This window comes from Pholcus phalangioides, unplaced genomic scaffold (genome assembly GCF_987345545.1).
Source record: "Pholcus phalangioides strain wild (caught in Gottingen) unplaced genomic scaffold, Ppha-v1.0 ptg000001l_1, whole genome shotgun sequence".
Lineage (NCBI taxonomy): Eukaryota > Metazoa > Arthropoda > Arachnida > Araneae > Pholcidae > Pholcus > Pholcus phalangioides.
In genome coordinates, this window is record NW_028301594.1 from 15,740,198 (window position 1) to 15,762,194 (window position 21,997).

General features: G+C 34.1%; 1 protein-coding gene across 1 annotated transcript in view; it reads left to right on the forward strand.

The window, feature by feature from the left end:
- Positions 1-20,915, forward strand: part of Karybeta3 (karyopherin beta 3) — a 46,913-nt gene extending 25,998 nt beyond the window's left edge. Inside the window, exons 19-27 of the mRNA XM_089231191.1 lie at positions 2,008-2,164; positions 3,457-3,629; positions 5,093-5,260; positions 6,539-6,661; positions 7,417-7,491; positions 8,442-8,586; positions 11,228-11,456; positions 15,730-15,871; positions 20,538-20,915. Of these exons, the coding sequence (XP_089087317.1) occupies positions 2,008-2,164; positions 3,457-3,629; positions 5,093-5,260; positions 6,539-6,661; positions 7,417-7,491; positions 8,442-8,586; positions 11,228-11,456; positions 15,730-15,871; positions 20,538-20,636 (1,311 nt within the window). The 3' untranslated portion in view covers positions 20,637-20,915. The remainder of the gene's footprint in view (positions 1-2,007; positions 2,165-3,456; positions 3,630-5,092; positions 5,261-6,538; positions 6,662-7,416; positions 7,492-8,441; positions 8,587-11,227; positions 11,457-15,729; positions 15,872-20,537) is intronic.
- The last annotated feature ends 1,082 nt before the right edge of the window (positions 20,916-21,997 follow it).

Genomic DNA, 21,997 nt, shown 5'->3' on the forward strand with positions numbered 1-21,997 from the left:
GCGGGTTTGTACCATTACAAGTTGACCTCTAACGACGGTTCTAAGTTAGTTTAAAATCCAGCTGTTCTAGTGTTAATAAGAATCACTATGTATTCAGCCAATTCAATGAATTTTTATAATAAAGGTATTTAAGAATTTCCCAGAATCTGTGATTCAAATTTCTGGGCATGCTGGTTGATGTGGGGGGGGGGGATGCAGTGCTTTATTCTGCTGAAGATGGGTCAATTCACACTGGAAGGTAGGCATGGCTATAGAATTTTGCTGCTTCACTCTTGTTGTCTATGTCCAAATTGCACTGGACCCCATTTTCCTGCTGATGCCGATTGTTAATAGATAACTTTCCCCCCCCCCCCACATTATTTTTCCTTCACATTTCATCTATGCTTAGGATAGGCAGTAGTATGTAGTCATTGGCGCGAAAATTCATATTTTTTAATTAACTAAATTAATTATTCAATAATTTGTTATTAAAATTTCAAACTTAAAATATTTACCCTTTAAATTGCAAAATTGACTTATTGAAAAAATAAATGCACGTAGGTATTAATGCAACAGAATTAAAATTATTGGACATGTCGACTTCTGTGATTAACTTGTTTCTTTTTCATAAAAAATGAAATTTTGAGAAATTGATTCTTTTTTTGAAAATGTTACCTATATATCATTTACATTCAAGCGATTTTGGATTACTGTTTTTACAAAAGTGATGAAAACTCCATTTTGCAAATGAGTAACGACTGGTAGCTAATAGTAGAAGTGTTTTCAAAGCTGTCCTCCCTAGTTTTGGAAATGATTCCAACTGTCACACGGAAATAGTTCTAAGTAAAAAGAGTTTTGAAATTACATTTATATATATACACGTGCACTGGCTCATGTTTCAATAAAATAATTTTTTATTAAATTATCATTTATTATAAGTAGGGCTCAGATTTTTATGCTGCTAAAGATGAAACGTCGTTGCTGATCGGTAAATTCAGGTTTTTTAACCTATCAGCAATGACGTTTCATCTTTAGGGCATAAAAATCTGAGCCATAATTGTAAGTTCGAAAAAAATGTCTCTGAATTTGCAGAAAAAATAAACGTTTAAAAAGCATTAAAAAACTGCATATAAATAGAGGCATATGTAACAGTGATGCTCCGTGTGTGTGCGCCAGACCATGACTTCTAAAGGGCAATGCCAAACTTAAACTTTGCACTTTTTCCTAATTTAAGGGTCCAATACAGTATTTTCTTCTGCGCCCGGAGCCTCAATCAATTTCAATCCTCCTCTGCATATGTGTGTGTTTTCTAAATCCTTCAAATTAAATAGTTTATGTAAATATTGGGGACATTGAAATTTCGCACAACACATTACTGCAAGCGAAAGGTAAAAAAATGAAGTGTGAAAATGATAGGTATGATTTGTATTTTTGAAATAAAAAATTCAATATTTTATATCATTTCAATTTTCAGGAATATGATCAGCCATCGTGTTATATTTTTATTTTACATCTTCCACCCCCCCCCCCCCCCCTCCCCAAAATGCTTTTCCAGGAGCGCCCCTGGTTAAGTAAAGCCAACTGTGAACAGAGTAGTGGATGTAGAATATACTTCTTCCAATACTATCTAATATAGATAAGGAAATAAGGTTCAGTGAATTCTATCTAGTCCCCCCCCCCTTCCCGTACAACTAACTCATCTGATAAAAGGGGAGTCCAGTGCAATTGATCCTCAGATTTGATTGACAGGTTTTAGGAGCAGTGCAACTAACCATCCATTCTGCCATAGGAAAAACAAAACTGTCAGCTTGTAAATTATATAAAAAATGAGTTATAACATGTCTTGCACTGATTCTGAAGTATAAAAAAATCCATAAATTGTTACATGTAAATGCTGATTTTTTTTTTTTAATTTTAATTACTGTCTCATTTAGTTTCAGTTTGGTTTCTGAAATTTAAAAAAAAAAAATTATTGTACAAGATATGATTTTCTGAAGTAATATGTTTTAAATTTGTTACTCGAAATAGCAAAACTTTGGAATCAAAACTTCAGGCCTTGAAGAGAAAGCTACAGCTTGTCAGATGTTAGTTTGCTATGCCAAGGAACTGAAGGAAGCATTTTTGCCATATGTAGAGGAAGTTGTCAAATTAATGGTGTCTATGCTAAAATTCTACTTTCATGATGATATCCTTTTTATATTACACATTGATAAAAATCTTCATAAATTGTATATTATGTATTTCACACTTTAAATCCTTAACTTTGTAGGATTTTTCTTTCATAATTTTTTGTGAAAGTTTAATGAAATAACGCAAGTACAGGGGGAAAAGTGATATAACAATTATTTAGTTTTAATACCAGAACTTACATTTAAATGATATTATATACAGGAGGAAACTCAAGTCTGTTTAAACTCAACTTGTGAACCATTGGTTTTAGAAACATACTTTCAATTAGAAAAAGTATTCAAATAATGTGCCCATTTTAGGTGTTTCATTTATTTTAGTAGGTGCTGTATATGTATGTACATAAAAAATTTAATTTTTATGCAGTCTCTCTGTTCTTTAACTTTGATAAATTTTTGCCTTGTTTTTCCTGAGTCTAACAAAATAAATTCCATATTTCATAAGTGCAATATTCACTGAGATACTGCTGATCTTAAAGGGGCATCTCAGAATTTAGAGGAGCTTTAATGAACTGCAACTGCAAAAGAATGTTTAAAAATTTTTTCTCTAATTTGTTCCTTAATATATGTTCTTTCCATCATTTTAATTGATTTTTGAACTCAAATATTCATTGCATATGAAATATAGTTCCTTTCAATTTTGTGATCATTTATCCACCTACATGTTTACTTTCTTTAATAAAAAGTTCAAACTTGTACCACAAGGAGCTCAAGGTGTTGCATTTTGAATGGCCAGCAGTATGTTTTCTAAACAAAGATGTTTCTATATCCAACTATTCATGAAAGCTGAAACACGCTTGGATTTTCACTGTATATAATAGGCAAGGGGTGAATGAAAAATATGTTTAAAGAAAGTTTTGACATTTACAGAACATTTATATGATTGGTTTTGCTATAACATATGGATGTGTGTCCAGTCATTTTTAGTGTGTACCTGCTTATCTCTTCCTTGAGACTACCATGATCTGGTAAGCAGGATGTCTTTAAATGGGGCATATGAATGGCGATCTGTAAATATTTATTCTCACCCTTTAATGTGAGAGACTATTTTATGAAAAGGCATAGTCAGTGTATTAGCCTACCTTCATCTTACATTTTCATAACCTACAAGGTTGTATCTAAATACAAACTTCTTACAAGAACCCACTTCAATCAAAAATTCTTACCTTTGCTGACCTTGTTTTCACCTTTGCCGTTTGTAGTTTTGAAAAATTTTCTCCGATTGCAAAAGCATTATTGTAATGTCATAGTTAAAAATGCAATTTATGTTACAACCTTTAACTTACATTAAGTGTTAGATCAGCTGCAGGTGAATGTTTGCCATACTTATTGGAGTGTGCAAAAATAAAAGGAGATCCTTACATAACTGACATGTGGCGTTATATTTTACCAGAATTATTACAAGCAATAGAATCAGAGCCAGAAAATGAAGTGGTGTGCGAGTTTTTTTATTCCTTTGCAAAAGTATGTAGACATCAAATATTTTTTCATCTTTCTTTTTTTTCATATTTCTCTATCTTTCGACTGCTTCAGCCATTAGATGTTGCAGTTTTTTGTTGCACCTAATTCATCTTCAGAATGTGTTTATCTTTTAACTTTATCGCTTTCAGAAAGTGTTTGTTTGTGGTAGTATATTTTTTAAAGTTTTTTTCAGGATTTTTGTATTTAACATATTTTATATTCAGTGTTTAGAAGACTTTATCACTTGAGGTATGCAAAAAAATTATTGTGGTGAGAAAAGAAAGGTATATCTACTTATATAACCTCACTCTTCTATATATAGCTTTTCTGGAATTAGTAAAAGTAGAAAAAAATTGGTGCCACACTTGCCCTAATTCAAGGAGTGAGTGTGGCATACCAACTGGCTTTTCAAAAAACTTTTTTTCTTAAAATTATTATACATTTTTCCCGAATCGGATTGAAATTATTGGACAATTATTTTATGAACAAAATAATTAAAAATATTGTTTTGCATCTTTATTAGTTTGCCTACAGCATTGCCTCAGTCAAACTTCAATTTTCTGTGCCACACTTACCCTAGTTCACCCTAGTAATTTCTTATGTAATTAATTCAGTGTGCTGAACACAAATTTATCTGTAAAAAAAGCTTGATTAGCTACGGTTTCCTCTGATATTGTACATTTGATACACATACAATAGCACAATACAATACATTGAAACACAAAATAAGTATATCGAAAACAAAATCAAATATACAGGAAAAAAAAAATATGTATAAAAGCTGTTCACCGATATAATAGAGGCACAACATTAATATACATGTAGACACAAATACATATACCAAAAATACATAGAAGTACAAATTTACAGACAAACCCCTATGAACAGACACCCCCCCCCCCCATATGTGGCCTTTCCTCTTTTACGGCCAAATAATTTCTCATATAATGAAAATCCCCTGATTAACTGTAACTGTTACCTCTTTTTTACGGACGATTTTTTTTCTTGTTTTGTCCTGCTGATGTCTGCAACAGAGAGGTTTTACACTGTTATACTGTAATATAGTAAAACCTTTCTGTTTAGCATCTCTTACAATTATCTAACAGTAATCAGCCAGCATTTTGAAGTTGACCCGTTTTCCATGGAAAAAATTTTCCCATGTAACTTCACACTTGTAAAACACTTTATAACTATTAACAGAGAAATATCTCAAAAACAAGAGCCAATGAAACTTTTTCATGGTAGTGTTTGTGTTCAGTGGGTCAAATCCATGCAAAATTGTATATTTGGTGTCTTGACACAATTTCATTGTTGTCTAGTATAGTACAAGTAACAAAATATAGTATCTTTGTGACGAAAAGGAAACAATAGTGTACTCAGTACAATAGTGTGACACAGAACCTAGTTGCATTAGAATATTTTTATAACAACAGTTTCGTGAAAATTTGTTATTTGGTTTATCCTAGTGTGTTGAAGTTCTTGGAGGAAACTGTCTAATGCAAGAACATATGAATGCTTTAATAAAAGTGCTGGACACTAAACTAAAAGAGCATTTTGAGAGAGCTGATCAACGTGAGGAGAAGAGGAAAGACGAAGACTACGATGAAGTTCTTGAAGAAGCTCTACTTGAACAGGTACAGCTCTACTATATATTCCCAAGATAAAAAAATTTTCTGTGTGTTACCTAGACTTATCTATGTCCATAGAAACTATATTAAAAATAAAAAATTATGGCATAAGTGCTTTTAAATGATTGCAATTTTTAATTTTCTAAATCAAGTTTGGCATCCCACATCTTCACAAAAGGTGGCGATTGAATGATGATTAATCAGCATAATGAAAATGTTAGATTTAGAAAATTTAATTTTAAACTTGATTATATAATGAAAATAATTAATTAAAAATCACAAGGTGTGACATTGGGTTTGGAAAGATATCTAAAAAAAACTTATGAATATAACAAATTTTCATGTCACCATATAAAGAGTCACTTCAAGGTATTAACTATATAATCTGATAGTAAATGGCTACATTAACTAGTGAAACACATTTTTGCTTGGTTTTTTCAGAATTTTGTTAGAATTTTCTTAGAATTTGTTAAATGAGAGTCTTTTGTAACAGTACATTGTGAATTTCATACAAAATACCAAATTCAAGCACCAACAAAGAAGGCAATTCATACGTTGTGTAAAAAGTTTTATGAACTGGGTGTCTGTGTTATGCAGTCTCATTAAACGAATTGAAGTATGCTGCATCACCAAGGATGCTCATATTGAAAACTTGTAAACCTTATACATAACTTGAAGGGATTCTGTATATGTTGGTATGAAATTTTTTGCTGTATTTGTAATAGTTTTTAAATATAACCTTTCCAAACCCCGGAGGGAATTGTTTTACACACAAGCAGATACAGACTTCTTGAATAGGAGGGAGGGGAATCACAGAGGGGTTTGTTTTATGAACAAGGGGAGGAGAATTTTCACCACCATCCTTCCTACGCCAACAATACACTTTTTACTGAACCTCCCTCCTTTGTATTCGCTTATTGTGGGAACAATGAGAGAACAATGGCCATGAAAGGTAAAGAATCTCAACTTTCATGTGTAAAAGATTTTGTAAATTTGTAGTAAACTGAAGTTCTTATTAATCCTGCAGTGAAAGAGCTAGAGCAAAGTGTTTCCTCAAACTTTTACCACCCACAACTCCCTTGCCATAGTAATGTTTATCCATGGTTTCTTAGAATAGTCCAAAGCAGAACCTTTTCTAAGCACTGAAGAGCCTCATGTCAATGGCACCAGCTTACCCTTGACAAAGATTGGCTAGGAGCCGTAGCAAAAACTTTGACAAATACTGGGTTCTCGAAATATCTGTAGATGTTCTGTGTTTCAAAATTTTTATATTTTTATTTTCAGAATGATGACGATGTTTACCTGTTAAGCAAAATCGCAGATGTCATTCACTCTTTGTTTGCTACTCACAAAATGGACTTTTTACCATACTTTGACATGATCCTTCAATATTTTGTCAGACTTCTGGTAAGTATCAGCTTTTTAATTTGTGTGTGTGTAGTTTTTCTTTGTTTTAAAGGAAATTATTCCATGAAATTGTTATCCATTCATTACTGTTAGTGTAGTTTTTCTATATGATGTCTTTATGCTGTCGTGTGTTGACTTACTGTACTTCATCTGTTCTTGTATAAGATTTACAAGTTCTTGATGTGGACAACAGGACATACAAAAGATGCTCCAGAAATTCCATCCTTGCCATGTCAGTGTTCAAAATTTTGATGTGATTACCGGTCTAGAATGCAGGGCAGCATCTTTGTGGGCCATTTGAGAGGGCATTGCCTGCTAAGGTTAAGGGATTGGGGGGGGGGGGGCTTGGTCTGAGCATTGATCGGCCTCCTCTACTGTAGTTCACGTCCACCTGGCAAACTGTTTGCATCTTCTGGACGAAGCTTAAATGAGACTGAACGAGCGGTCCAGTCGATTCCAACTCTCATACACACTGTTACAGAATATATTACATTCAAAAGTCACCGATAATAACACATTTTGGAGTAGAAAGCAGGGGCCTGGGGATATCCTCAGATTTTTTTTAATGACCCATATTCTTTTTAATAACCGGTTTATATATATATCTTGTGGGAACATAGCGTCCATCATGGTTGAACATAGCAGGGATCATGGTTGATTTATTATTATTGTCATGTGTCAAAAATAAAAAATTTTACCGATTTGTTACAACCTACTTCAAACATTCTCATTCTTGGTATTTTGTTATTTTCTAGCAACCAAATAGGCCATGGGCTGATAGACAATGGGGTCTTTGCATTTTTGATGATCTTATAGAGCATACCAGTCAGGTATAGATTTTTTTTTTTCATCATTTTTATACATAATCAAATTTTTTGAAAAAAAAATTCTGCTTTGATGACAGAATGAACAATGAGTTTGCACTTGCCAACAAAGATCGACTGTTGAAAGTTGGGTGGTAATTTTGAATTTGTTTTATTCTATCTTCAGCATATAAACTGTACTGTTTTTTTTTTTTTTTTTTTTTTTTTTTTTATATTGACATATTCAGTTGAAACTCATCTAGTTTTGTAATTTATGAAATTCAAAGTTCAAAAAGTTATGTTAAATTATTATTTTACAAATAAATTAGTGTTATTGCATATTGGCTATGGTGGGTTTAGGAATCTTTTGAATGAATTTTTGCTTATAAAGAAAAGGTCTTCCATATTTTTCAAAGTTTGAGCAGTGTTTATGCCGGCATCAGGAAAAGAGCACCCATACGGCAACACTGACATATCCTTAAACTAAGGCTTACATAACATTAACGCTTAAACGACTGCTCACAAGATTTCTCGTTTTTCAATGCTGAGACGTAAAAGACCGTCAGACCAGACACGACCCAGGCTCTGTCCCTCCCGGGATATAAGCCTTTTACCCATGTGGGTTGGGTCGTGCTGGGAAGAACGTGAAAGACTGGCAACAAGATTTCTCAATTTTTAATTTCCTGTATGTATTTGTTTTTCATTTCCAAACGAGAACATCAGCGAACTAAGAGTAAGCCTATGGGAAATAATATGCAGTCATTTAAGTGTTAATTTTAAACCACCTCAATTAATTAAGAGTATCAATGGAAGGATAAAATTTGTTGCAAGCAATAAGTGGTCGCTCATGTTCCAATGAGCAACAGGTTAAAAATGTCTGTTTAAAGCAAAATTCAATTTATCACAAATTTTTCAAGCAGCATTTTTAATAACTTTTATGGCTAAATGACTCAAATTATTGTATCATATTTTGCCAGAGTTGCGCAAATTACCAGCAACATTTCTTGCAACCCATGCTAACCTCATTGAATGACAGGGCACCAGAGGTCAGACAAGCAGCTGCATATGGAATTGGTATCTTAGGACAGTTCAGTGGACCTGCATTCGCCAAAGTCTGTGCAGGTTGGTAGTTTGCTTTCTATTAGTTTGTTCTTCCCCTCCCCAAGTGGAAATATTCTCATGTAAATGTGTATGCGATGTAATAAAGTGATGGCAACATTGTTATAAAACTGTACAGTGGGACCTATATGAAACAGAACATCAAGAAACTGGAGTTGTTTTACATTAGACAGGTTTCCATTTTATATAAAGGTTTGCATCAAAGCACTAATCATCGATTGGACTATCTTTTGATTCTGTTCGAGAGCAGTGTCTGTTTTAAACAGGTTTTGCTGTATAAAGAATTGCAGATACAGCTGAGTTAAGAGTTTACAAACCTATAATTTATACGAACTGCATGTTTTTACAAAGTAGTCTTCTGGTCCTAAACAATATACTATTTCTTTAAATATCTTTCCTTTACAAACTTTTGATTTTACTAACCATTTTTTTCACATCCGTACAGGTTTGTAAAAACAGGCATTAACTATAGTTGAAACTTAGACAGGTACCAGCTACAATCAATGTGGATGTGCCTATATTGAATTAAATGAAGTAATTTGATAATTAATAATAGTAAATTGCTCCCAAAATAAAAATAGGATGGAATTTTAAAAACAAATGCAAAAGAAGTTTGAAAAATATAGGAGGGAAAAAAATATATCGTGCTTCCCAGTGTCATTTTACAACAGTCCTGTTGAAGTATTGCAGAGTAGTAGGGAATGATCTCAATCCACAACAATTGTTTGATTGCTCTGGGAGCAGTCTTCAATACTTTACAGTTACAGTTGTGCAGATGTACTGTCGATTGATAATATTTTGTTGATCTCCATCTGAGAGTAACAATGGTCTTGTCTCACAAGGAATCAGAGTTGTGACAGTGTCACTCCAAGAATTTAGGTGGCAGTACTTAAACTGTTCATTGCAGCTATTATGGGAAGGGGGCCTCTGCAACTTCTCTGGGGCATAGCAAAGTGCCAACAAAAGTGATATCTATCCCATATTGTCTTTAATAAATAGTTTTGGATCCGTTTTTTCAAGTGAACAAGCTCAGCTGTGTATGTGTATTTAAAGAATTTGGAATTGGTTCTGGAAGTTCTTGCATCTATTTTTAAAACTAGCAAACAGTGAATAAATGCCAGTGGGGAGGTTTCAGTTTTCAAAGGTACTGGCTCTCTTGTAGCTTTTTCCAATAACAGTTATTCAATGCATCAATGCTGTTGTTCATGATTGCCAGTCATTGTTGACTAGTAATTCACTGGTAATGGGGCACCATTTTAATCCTCAGGGTGACAAAAAACTTGTATTCAGTTCAGTTTGTTGTTTCTACACAATCTGGCTTAAAAAGTTTCAGGACTGAGCTCTTGAAAGAAGCAAAATACATTCAAATAAATTTTTAATAATGATCATTCTACGTGTTGCCTTTTTGAAGCTATACATTAGAGAGCTACTCTATAGAGTGCTGGAATGCCTCATAACTCCCTTAACATTTTTGGCCGTCTTAATATCGTCTGATCACTTTGCATTCAGCTTAAATTTTAGCTTTAGAAACAAAAAAGTAATCTGCTAGCGCCAAATGCATGGGGAGGTGCATCTTATTTACTTTTTTTGCTAAAAACTGATGAATAACTGCTGCAAATAGAGATGGCTCATTATCATGTAGCAAGAACCAATGTTCGTTTACGTGCAAGTCTGGTTGCACATATCTGATGTGTTCTATTAGCTGACCCATTACACCCATGTCGAAATAAGCATTTCCTTTTTGACCTTCAAGAATGAATTCCATGTGAATTCATCAATATAGCTCAGAAGCTTTGATGTTTGATATAGTTCTAGGATGCCTAGCTCTATCATCATCTGCAACTTCTTATCCCTATCTTGAAATTTCCAAACTCACAGAAACACATGCAACCTAGACAGGCATTCATCAATGTTATGCATTTTTCGCTAGTTTTTTTTTTTCAGTGAAAGTTTATCGCACGAATATGGCTTTATTACAAAAGTAAACAACAGATGTCATTACCTCTATAAGGACTCAACAGAAACTGATGCCATTTGGAATCTGCAATGAGAAGAATATAGTACATATTTCCATTTATCACAAACAGGTGGCATCATTTACAAAGTTTCTGTTAAATCGATCTTGATAAACTTTTTAGTCAGACTTGGTATAAAAAAGAAATGTATCTGATTTTGGTATATTGATTCCTTATACTAGTGATGGAAAAATAGCCAACTGCAGCCGGATTAGAGGTTCTATCCAACCCATGGCAGAATTTCTGGCGCTTCACCTCTAAGCATTAAAATTCCAATTATGAGTTAGTGCCCAAACATGTTCGGCCTGCCAAAATCCTTTATTTTTGTTTTTTTGCCTGCTCCTAAAACATTTATCTACCATTGCTTTATACCATCATCAGAAATTTGTAATTGCATCCTTTGGATTGTGATAGATCGAATGCAGTATTATAACATCAAACTATAATGCTGAAAAAAGTTCCTCAAGCGAAATGGTTGAAACTCTCAACACAAATATCTTGTTTTCATATTTGAAAGGGGGAGTTTGTTATTTTGTACATGATTGTCATCAATAAGTTATTGAATTTTATTCTGTTAAATTGAAGAGAGTTTTTCTTTATTTAAGTTTTTTTTTATTTTATACATACAGATGCTGTTCCAGTTTTAGTGCAAGTTATCAATGATCCAGAGTCTAGATCACCAGAAAATCTCCCAGCGACGGAAAACGCTATTGCAGCAGTCACAAAAATTCTTGCTCACAATAATAGTTACCTATCTGTAAATGAAATTATTCCTGTTTGGCTGACGTGGTTGCCTGTATGGGAAGATTTAGATGAAGCTCCATGTGTATACAGTTTCCTGTGCACATTGTTAGAACAGTAAGTGATTTATAAAGTTTATATGCACATAGTACTAATTAAAGATATACCATAAAATGGAGTGAGTAGGAACAGTGGGGTGAATAGGAACAAAAATTTGTAAAAACACAAACATATTCCCCTATTATTTAATCACAAAAGAATTTTCCGTTCGCTATTTATTTTTCAGTTGGCTAACATTGTAAAAACACAAACAAAACAAAAAGTTAAAAAATAATGAAACAAAAAAAAAAAATACATAATTTAAAAAAAAAAGTTTATAGTGCAACTGTAGAGAGGGAAGGGTGCTGAGAGAAGTAAAGCAATTTAGAAATAATCAATGGCAGGGAAGGAAAAACCTATCATGTATATTGAATAGGTATGGGAGCAGTTTGGAAAAAAAAAATCTTTTTATCTCTTTTCCCTATTTTATTTTTTTCTTTCTGTTGTTTTGGTGCATGGATGAAAATATACAAATTTGAAGAAGAAAAAAAAAGTAAAAATATGGTATATATGTTAGCTAAGTCATACAGAGATGCAGGTTATGAGGTTGAAATTAAAAATATTTTTCAATGTCTGTGATTTGAAATGAGTGAGTTTTGAGTTTTTTCTTGAAGGATAAGTATGTTGGGATGTATCTAAAATTTGTTTTGGCAAAGTATTGTAAAATTTCGGGGTAAGATAAATGAAATGTTTTTAAGTATTGTTTTATGGATTGTGGGTAATGAGTAAGTGAAATTATATCAATCAGAAGTAAGTGAAGAATTAGTGAGAACTGATTTTTTAAATAATTAAAAGATAGATTTGTAAAAGTAAAGATAACGAAGTGGTAGGACTTGAAGGAGTGTTATAATCATTTGTTATAAGTCTGGCAATTTTTTTCTATAAGGAAATTAGAGCAAAGTGTTAATACTGTAGCCACTTCCCTAAAGTGATAAACCTTAGAGTAAGTGTGAGTGAACCATAGAGTAGTAATATGTTATTAGGAAGAACTGATTTAGAAATGGTTTTATGTGGTAAAATTTGTAAACTGAAACTACACTGAGCTTTGAAGATATTCTAAGTGAGAATGAAATTTTAAATTTTGATCAATATATACACCAAGATATTTTATAGTAGAAATTTGATCAAGAGGCTGACATGTACATGAGTTGATGCAGGAGCAGAGATGATTAATGAAATTCATTCTGAATTCCATAATCAACAGTATTCCATTCAATGAACAGTGCAATTATTAATACATGCCACTACCACTACTTAACTGAACATGCACCTCATACACATTATTCTACGGAATTTCTAACGAATAGGCACATGCAGAAATGTGTTTTGTGAGTGTATGCTTGGCTTGGCTTCAACGTATTCATGTTGTCAAGTTGCGCTTGTTTCATGTTACCATCTGGCTTACATTTTCTGAAGTAAAGATGGAAATGCTCGAATTTTCATGTTTTGTCAGTATTGTGTTGTAGGCCTGCGTGTTGTCTGCGAAGAGACTTTTTCAAATGGGAGACCGGCTCACACACATTTGTATCTCGAAGCTGGAAAACTGCAGAAAACCAACTTCAGCCAACCACCACTGTACCATCAACAGGGTTCAAACCTGGATCCTCAGGACGAAAGTCCAGCATGATGCCCACACGACCGCACAGCAGCCAATGCATGCCACTGTATAAAATTTATGGATGTAGCTACTACTATAATATTACTACCTCTCAATATAACTATAAGCCTTCTACAATAATATTTTTTCTTAGTTTGCAGAGTATCGTTATATTTTCTCAAAATAGCAAAAATATTATTCATAAAAATTACTATTATGATGTGTGCTGTAATAATGTCAATGACTTTACTATGACTAAACCATACGTGCACCCCGTCCACATTCCTCTGCAGAATGTCTAACCTATTGGTACATGTTGGAATGTACAGGAGGTGTAGTGAACCTGCCATGAAGTTTATATCTATGTAATGCTTGTTATGGTTCTGCCATATACCATTAGTTTTTCTAACTATGAGTGAAGTGTAAAACTTGTATCATTGTAGGCCTATTGCTCTCTGTGGCGAGACTTTTAAACATGGAGATCTTCCTGCATTTGAGCCTTTGTGACTTAACTGCTGAGTAATGCCACAGGAATTTGAAGTTAATAAAATAAATATAGGAGCAAAGTTAAGGTCATATTCTAGAGAGCACAACATCACTAACAACATTTAGAAAATTTCTTAAACGCGCATGCATATACATTAGGGCACCAAACTTGTAATGTACAACCCCCTGCAGCTGTTCTAATCCGCTCATGGGCTCACAAACTTCCTTTGTGTTCCTTTTCTTTCCTTTGTATTCATTTAAAAACTGATTCCTCTTCCAACAGCTCAAGAATTTTTCACAACACCATACATATTACTGAACAACCAATTGGGAATGCCTACATTGCTTGATCTGCGTGCTAAATCAAGCCCTTAAGAAGCAGTCAAAAAACATCAGAGCATTATAATCAGGGGTCTGTCCAACCGGAATTTGGGTCCGGAAAACGACCCTTCACAAAATTCCGGGGCTAAGAAACGGACCCTTCACAAAATTCCGGGGCTAAAAAACGGACCCTTCACAAAATTCCGGGGGTAAAAAAAGGATGTGTCACAAAATTTGGAGGATAATAAACGGATCCATCACAAAATTCCAGAAAACGAACCCTTCATGAAAATTACGTCGTAAAAAACGAACTTTTGCGACTGCTGTGCGACAAAATTCTTATCAGTTATGACCCTAGTCGTAATAGAAAGCCATTGATCTTTTTTTTTAAGCATGCATTGTTGGCCCAACACCACCACCCACTCTCCCATAGATGAGTAATCTTATCTATAGAAGTTGTTGGTTGGATACCGGAAAACATGACCTTGAAAAGGCGATCGGAGAAAGAGCGTGACCTTGAGAGGGCTTTCCTTGTTTCTAGTCTTCTTGTTAGGACATCCCGCTGGTTGACCACGGATTGACCGCGTCCGATATTTTATCGCACAACCTATGCCATTATACAAACGCTTTAGCCCTGCACTTCTCCTCAAATGGTCTTTGAATCACAACCTCTTGTTAGTCGTAAAATCGGTGTAGTTGATGCTTATTGTAGAATTGGATTATGCGCTTTCATTTTTGAAAATTTAAATATGAAGCGTGGTCGACCACCAACAGGTGGAAATTCAAGGAATAGTGATTACTACATTAAAAAAATACGGCCAACTGACGTTCGGGGATTTCAGCTCCATAACATCGTTTTTTAAACGAGGATCTGAAAACGTCACCAAAAAGACGTCAGATACAGATAATTCCAATTGTGCTAACCCGGAAAAAATTACTGAAACATTGCTTCCTTCATCGGTTTCGAACCACGCTGTCGAAACCTTGGAAACGGCGCGATACATTACCGATTTATCGGAGGCGCCTAAAGACATTACCGATTTATCAGAAGCGCTGAAAGACATTTCGGATTCGTCGGAAGCGGCAGAAGAGATGACCGATTTATCGGAAGTGGCGGAAGACATTGCCAATTCGTCGGAAGCGGCGGAAGAGATGACCAATTTATCGGAAGTGGCGGAAGACAATTCCGTTTCTTCGAAAGACATTACCGATTCGTCGAAAGCGGTGGAAGACATTGCTGATTTATCGGAAGCGCTGAAAGATGCTACGAATTCATCGGTAGAGCCGGATTTAAAGAAAATTTCATCTACAGAAGCTAGAAAAATGGGTCCAAAAGTACCGAATTTGTTGAACATCGCACGTTTTGAGAAGCTTCACAGTTGGCTATGTTACAGCATTTCTGCATCTGGCTTTCTTTGCAAAATATGTTCTACATTTTTTGATAAGGGACCCTGGATTGACCAAGGGGTGTGATTTGGTGATCACTCAACACCAACACGATGTGTCAACAAGCATATATATAGCCAGAAACACAAACAAGCTGTGAGTGCATCAAAAACTAGGAAAATGATAATAAAAATGAAATGAAATAGGAAAATGAGGTTGCTGTTTAATTAGTATTACTTTCACTGCTATTTTGAACGTTTTCACAAAAATAAGGTACATTTTCACAAAAATAAGGTACATTTTCACAAAAACAGGACCCTGTGCAAAAAGTCTGGACAGACCCCTGATAATATATGCATTGAATTTTTATTTTCCCAGAAGACACTAGTTTTTGAATAAAGGAGCTCAAATCAAAATCCTTATGTGTTTTATTCATTTGATAGAAACAATTAAGTTAGCTTTGGTGTGAAAGCATTTAATATTTTTTATTTATTATTTTAGGAATCACTCGGCTTTGTTAGGAAAAAATAACTGCAATCTGTCCAGGATCGTCATGGTGATTGCTGAAGCTCTTGTTAAAGAAGCCATAGACTTAGAAGAAGAAGTTGGTAAACGTATCATCAATTTGTTATCAGCTCTCAGGGTAAGTTAATGATCTGTTGAGGCTCTTTGTATTTACATACAAAACTCAAAGTAACATTTTTTCAATTATTATTATTATTTAGGTTGGTTGTTTCCCCCCCCCCCCCCCTCTTCGATTTCATGATCTTGAACTGAAAAAAAGTGATGATCTGCCAACCTGATCACTTGATCCTGCCACTTTGATCTTAGCCAAAAGGCAGAGAAGCGATTAGTTTGTTTTAGATTAGATTGCTTTCAGATCAAAGTGTTCCAGACTCTGCCACGAAGCTGGGCTGGAAGAGATCTCGGCAACGGGATAAGTCCAGTGGCAAAGTTCTGGCGTTCATTCATTGCCAACCTATTGAATTTGTAGAATTTTTGCTTCAAATTTGATACAAACATTCCAAGTGCCTCATTTCACCATCGCTTCCACGAGAAGAATTGCTTTACATTTTATTGTGTTTCTCTCTAAATAATATCTTTAATAGGATTTATATCAGATTTTAGCTCAAGTATTCTGTTTTGATACTCCCTAAATTTAAAATAGATATATTTTTGTACTATTTTACATTTGTTGAGTAAAAATACAATTTTATGAGTACAAGCAGGCTTTCGATTGTCTAACATGCTCCTTAAGTACACACTGCACATTTATAAAAGGTAATTTCCTAGATAATTTGCACATGCTTAATTCACCTGCATTCAGCAGGAAACTTGTTTTCCACAAAAACGCTCATTAACCCTTTCAGACCAGAGTATTTATTTTTTGGAACTTTCATAATTTTTTTGCATTTTTGATAGTCAGCAGATGCATTAAAGTTTTATCAAATCTTTTTTTTTTTTTTTCAATGTATATATATTGTGAAGAAATAATTTATTTTGTTCAGATTTTTTCAGCCAAGATGATGGTAGATGATGGATTCAGGGTATATTTATCTTCACATAGATTTTTTCCAGAATTTTATTGCTGAATTTTATGTAATAAACCACGCTTTTCCCGGAAGCACTTTCTCCTAGAAGTACCGTAGAAAACCCTGGAAGTTCAACTTTAAGTGCTGCCCTCTGATTAAAGCCTCCAAAGTTCATATCCACCGTATTTCTAACTCAAAACTTACACAATTATTAAGTCGGCTTAACACCCTTAGGTCGAAAGAAAAAATTCTAGTGAGAAAAAGTGACCTACATATTTGTGGCACCAGGGTCTGAAAGAGTTAAATCTGTGTTTTCAAGTTTAAAAAACAAGTATCATTAATAAAAAACTAAGTTTGTGGTTTTAGTAATTTTAACTGGCCAGGGTTTTAAGCCATTGATAATGTCTAAGACATGCCCTGCATCAAAATTTTTCCATTTGATATTTATGTATGTATAGGCTCTAATGTATATATAACATAATCTGGTATGCTTATGATTGTTGGATAGTATGACATGGGGTTATTTGAATTTTTTTTTCTTTTTGTTAATCACATAATACCCTTATATTTAAACCCTTTACATTCATGTGTGTTGGCCACAAATTATATGATGTGCAGTTTGCGTAGCAGAGTTAAATCTAAAAAATTGGTATTGTTAATATAGCAAATGAAAAGAAATAAAGATTTCAGGGAAGGAAAAAAGGTTTGTGAAGAGTAGGGTTTTCCTTCTTTCTCCCTCTCCCAGCCACCCTTCCCCAATGTAGGTAATATTATATATTTTAACTCATCAAACTATAGGGGAGAGAAATGAATTACCTTTTGGGTTTGATAATACGATTGAATAATCTACGTTTGCGTGTACCCAAAATTCCAAAAGCTGTGTCTTTTGGAATTTTGGGTACACACAAACGTTGATTATTCAATCGTATTATAGGGGAGAGGAAAAAGTTTTTGTTTGCACAGTTACCAACATCTCCAAAGAAGGGGAAAGAGTGCTCAAATTTATTTCTTCAATTTACACAGGACTGGCATGTCCTTGTACGTTAAGGAGTTAAATAAAAAAAATTAGTCATTAATTATGTATAGGTACCAAATAACTTCCTCTCACATGAAGAGTTTCTCTGCTGAAGTTCTGATGGCGAATTCTGATCCACCATCTCCCACATAGTGGAGAAAAGCAATGCTGTAGCCATAAATAAATCTTAATTGTTTGTTTTTAGTATAAATTTATTAAACAGGAATCTGTAAGAAATCCTGAATTAGGGACCCCCATAAAAGGCTCTGGAGACCCTACCCTGTTGGCAATGATTGCAAAACTTATTGACTATAAAGTTCTGATAGGCATATTTATTTCCCTCACTTTTTGATGCTTATCTCCCTTCTTTTCTGGAACTTCACCCAGATCCTGTGTTTAACTGATGTAAGAAGCTTTTCCGTAGAAGACCATTCAATTGATATTCACCATTAGTCAAATGTTTATTGCCTTATTGCAGTTTTTTCCCTACCAGGGATCATTAGAGGGGGGGGGGGTGGTCCTTTGAGCATTTGATGAGATTAGAAAATCAACTTTTTTTTCATTATAATGTACTGAATATTTTCTTAAGGGGTCTATGGCCTGCATCTTATTGGCACAAAAGATCCTTGGAATACAAAAGTTACAAACCTTTACCTTATTGTAAAAATAGTAAAATAAATTCAAACATAATTGATGTTCTGCATATTTTTTTCTCGTAAAAGTCCACCTTTCTAATTTCCTCATTAAATCTGAGAAAAATAAAAAAATGTACTTGCTAAAAGCAACAGAATTCAAGTGCAATTAATATTGTACCCCAAACAAAGTGCATTAATTTTCCTTATTAAATGTGGGCTTGTTAAAAGCGGGTCCAACTATATGACATGTAATGTACTCTAACAAGGACTCAGCTAGAGTATATTTTCCCTGAAATTTTTATATTTTCATTTGTAATATTTCAATTACGTTAGTTTAGTTTTTCAAAGTCAAACTCTTGTTAAGTAACAGGACGTATGGAATTTTACTGTGGAACCATTGATTCTAGAGGCATACTTCCAATTAGAAAAATATCTTTTTTGGCACAGAGACAGTATAAAAAGTTAATTTTTTTTTTAATAACTAGAGCCTGGAAGTTCAGGTAAAATGCCATAAATGCCCATTTTTGCCTATTTTGGAGCTTTTTTTTATAAATACACCTTTTTTGGATTTTTCCTACCATAAATGTTTTATTTTAACATTGATTTAAGTGTTCATGAATTTTGGAGTGGAACTCTGATATTTTAGCATGAAGAACTCCAAAAAAAGACTTGCTCTTTTTAAATCTCTAACTCTTAGTATTAATCATCAGATAGCCTTCCTCCCTAATTATTAAATGCGAGTAGGTGCAAGTGCCTGAAAGATAAAAAAAACTTGGTGTGTTGCCATGCAGTAACTTTGCTTTGTTCGGATGGTGTTAGATATGAATGTTTATTTTCAGAGGAATGTAACTATGTATGAGAGAAGCTGAGAAAAATTAGACATTAGTTTCTCCTTATAACATAATGGATATGCTATCCATCTTCCTGCATTGGATAGCATTGTTTACGTGTATAGCTGACCAATCACTGTACTCAGAGGCGATCAGTCGACGTCTGGGCTTACCCAGACTGTACAAGAGTTTAGAGGGCTCTGGTCCTGGGACCCGTATTGTATTGATGCCCATTTTAAACGACAAATGCACTGCAAGCATCCATGATAAGTTATTTTATGGATTTAGTATTCTATTGAATTGACCAAAGTCGTCCTCAGGGGGTGTGTGACAGGAATGGTGCCTTGCCCTTGAAGTGTATGTGCATTGTAATATTAATATGATTAAAAAAAATTTTTTTTTTTTTTAATCATTAAAAGAAAAGGTTTTAAAATATAACAATAAAACATGATAGTTGTGTTTCAACTATAAAAATGCTAATGCATTTTCCAAATAATGTAACAAATAAATGAGAATAATTCGTAAATTAAAGGAGCCTCACAATCACTTTCTCTTATGGGCTCTGCATCTGGTAATGCTGGCCATGAAATCGACATAATCCTGAGGGACCACGAACACTATTTTTGCATGAAATTAATTTTTTTAAAAAATGGAGTTGTTATGAGCTATTGAAAAACAGTAGACGGAATATAAATGCAACTAATTTTTAGCCAGTTTTTAGACACTTATTATCTAGATTTTTAGTTATTTTTTCTTACATTGATTATAAATGCACTAAAAGTGCCTTTTTGCTTATCTATTTTGGCCATTTTAGTGCCTAAACTTCTGGGCTCTTAATAACTATACAACCCCTTGGAACATGAATGACACATCTGAGTACTACATGTGACTTGGATACTTTTTCTAATAGAAGTATGCCTCTAGGATCAACTAATTTGAAGAGTACAGTAAAAAGTAGCCCACAGTAAAATGTCATATGCCCTGTTACTTTATGTAACAAAGGTTTGACTTTGAAAAACTAAACTAACATAATTGAAATATTACACACGAAAATATAAAAATTTAAGAGAAAAAATATTCTAGTTGGGTGCTTGTTAGAGTACATTACATATCATTTAGTTGGACCCGCTTTTAACAAGCCCACATTTAATAAGGAAATTAATGCATAAATAATTTAATGCTTGTGTATTTAAAAAATGCCAATAATGTGCCAGATAATCGTTAGCACACTTTTTTCTGTAAGTTTTATCTGCTAAATCTTTTTTATGCATTTGTTTCTTTTTCTCCGAATATCTAGGGTAACAATGAAGTTTTCTCGGCGTGTCTCATGCAACTCAATCCACAACAGAAAGAAGCTCTCTGCAATGCTCTCGGCCTACCCACACCGGCTCTGTGACTTTTGAAAATTGTATAGCCCGGACTTTTTTGGATTCCTTGTATACTTGCCAATCCTCCCTCTATTTCTCAAAAAAAAAACTCTTGCCCCTTCACATTGTATTGTTACTGTTTGTTTTCAAACTGTGTAGTGACTGTAACGACACAACATTTGTGTGGTGCTCACTGAGGAAATGCAGTAATATTTTCACTCGCTGTCAAAATGAGTTTTCAGAAATGTCAAAGAATGTTCTGGAAATTGTGACATTTGAACTAGAATAAAGTTATTTAATCTTTTTAAGTTTTGTGCCTATATGTATGCATTTTATTTGCTATTGGCCTGACCCTGTGAGAGTGGGGACTTGGGAGGTCTGGTCCCACCCCCCCCCCCTTTCCAAATTTATTTTATTACTTTGGTTTCCCTTTTCCTGAAATGCAAGTGGTCCCCCTCCAAATGAAATTTCTGGCTACAAGCCTGTGCCATTTGGCCCTCAAAGCTTTTCATAACCTGCCGATCATTTTCAGAAAATGGTTGAGTACATTGAAAAATTATCAATTCTAGAAATAATGAAAAGTAATTCCAGAATAAATGAAAAAATAATGCTAGAATGGATGAATAATTCCAGAACTGATGAAAATTCAAAATTACTGATAGACATAATTTTTGAATTTCTGAAACAATTCCAAAATTCAGGGAAAAATATAAATTAATGAGAGAAATAATTTCAAGATATATTGAAAGAAAATATTTTTTTCAGAATCACCTTAATAAATAAAGATTTATTTAAAGTGATTTCACACAGATTAAAATTAATCAGGAGTGGGTGTATTGCACACGGCGAGTTTACAAGCCAGATAGCAAAAAACGCCAGCTAGTAGCTAAATAAGTAGCCCGACCCTATAAAGCCGGGTTTTCCCTAGGAGTATAACTTTTGCGCCGTGTGCAGCGTTTTTGGTTAAAAACCTGAAATTCAGGTTTTTTTACCAATCAGCGTTTTCACGCTGCGCGCGCTGTGGAAACCAGGTCCTAGGGATACCCGGCTTTAACTTTACTCTCTCTAGTAGAGTGAGCGGCGACTAGCGGCTAAAAATCCGACATTCCCTACTGAACTCGACCAATCACAGAGGAGCGGGAATGAGTTACTCTCGAACCGTAAATTTAGCGGCGTAAACACTGTAAGAGAAGTGTAAACAACAGATTGAAACCTTCCGAGCCGGAGAAAAGTTAAAATCAAAGCTGCATTAAGAGTTCCTTTCAAGCGGCTTTGGTTAAAATAGTTCCAGAAGGAAGTGGTTGGGCCGTAACTATAGACCGTTCAAGTATTACTTAAGCAAAATTTTATGGGATTTTACTCCTCCCCAACCCCACTTGTCAGCAAAATC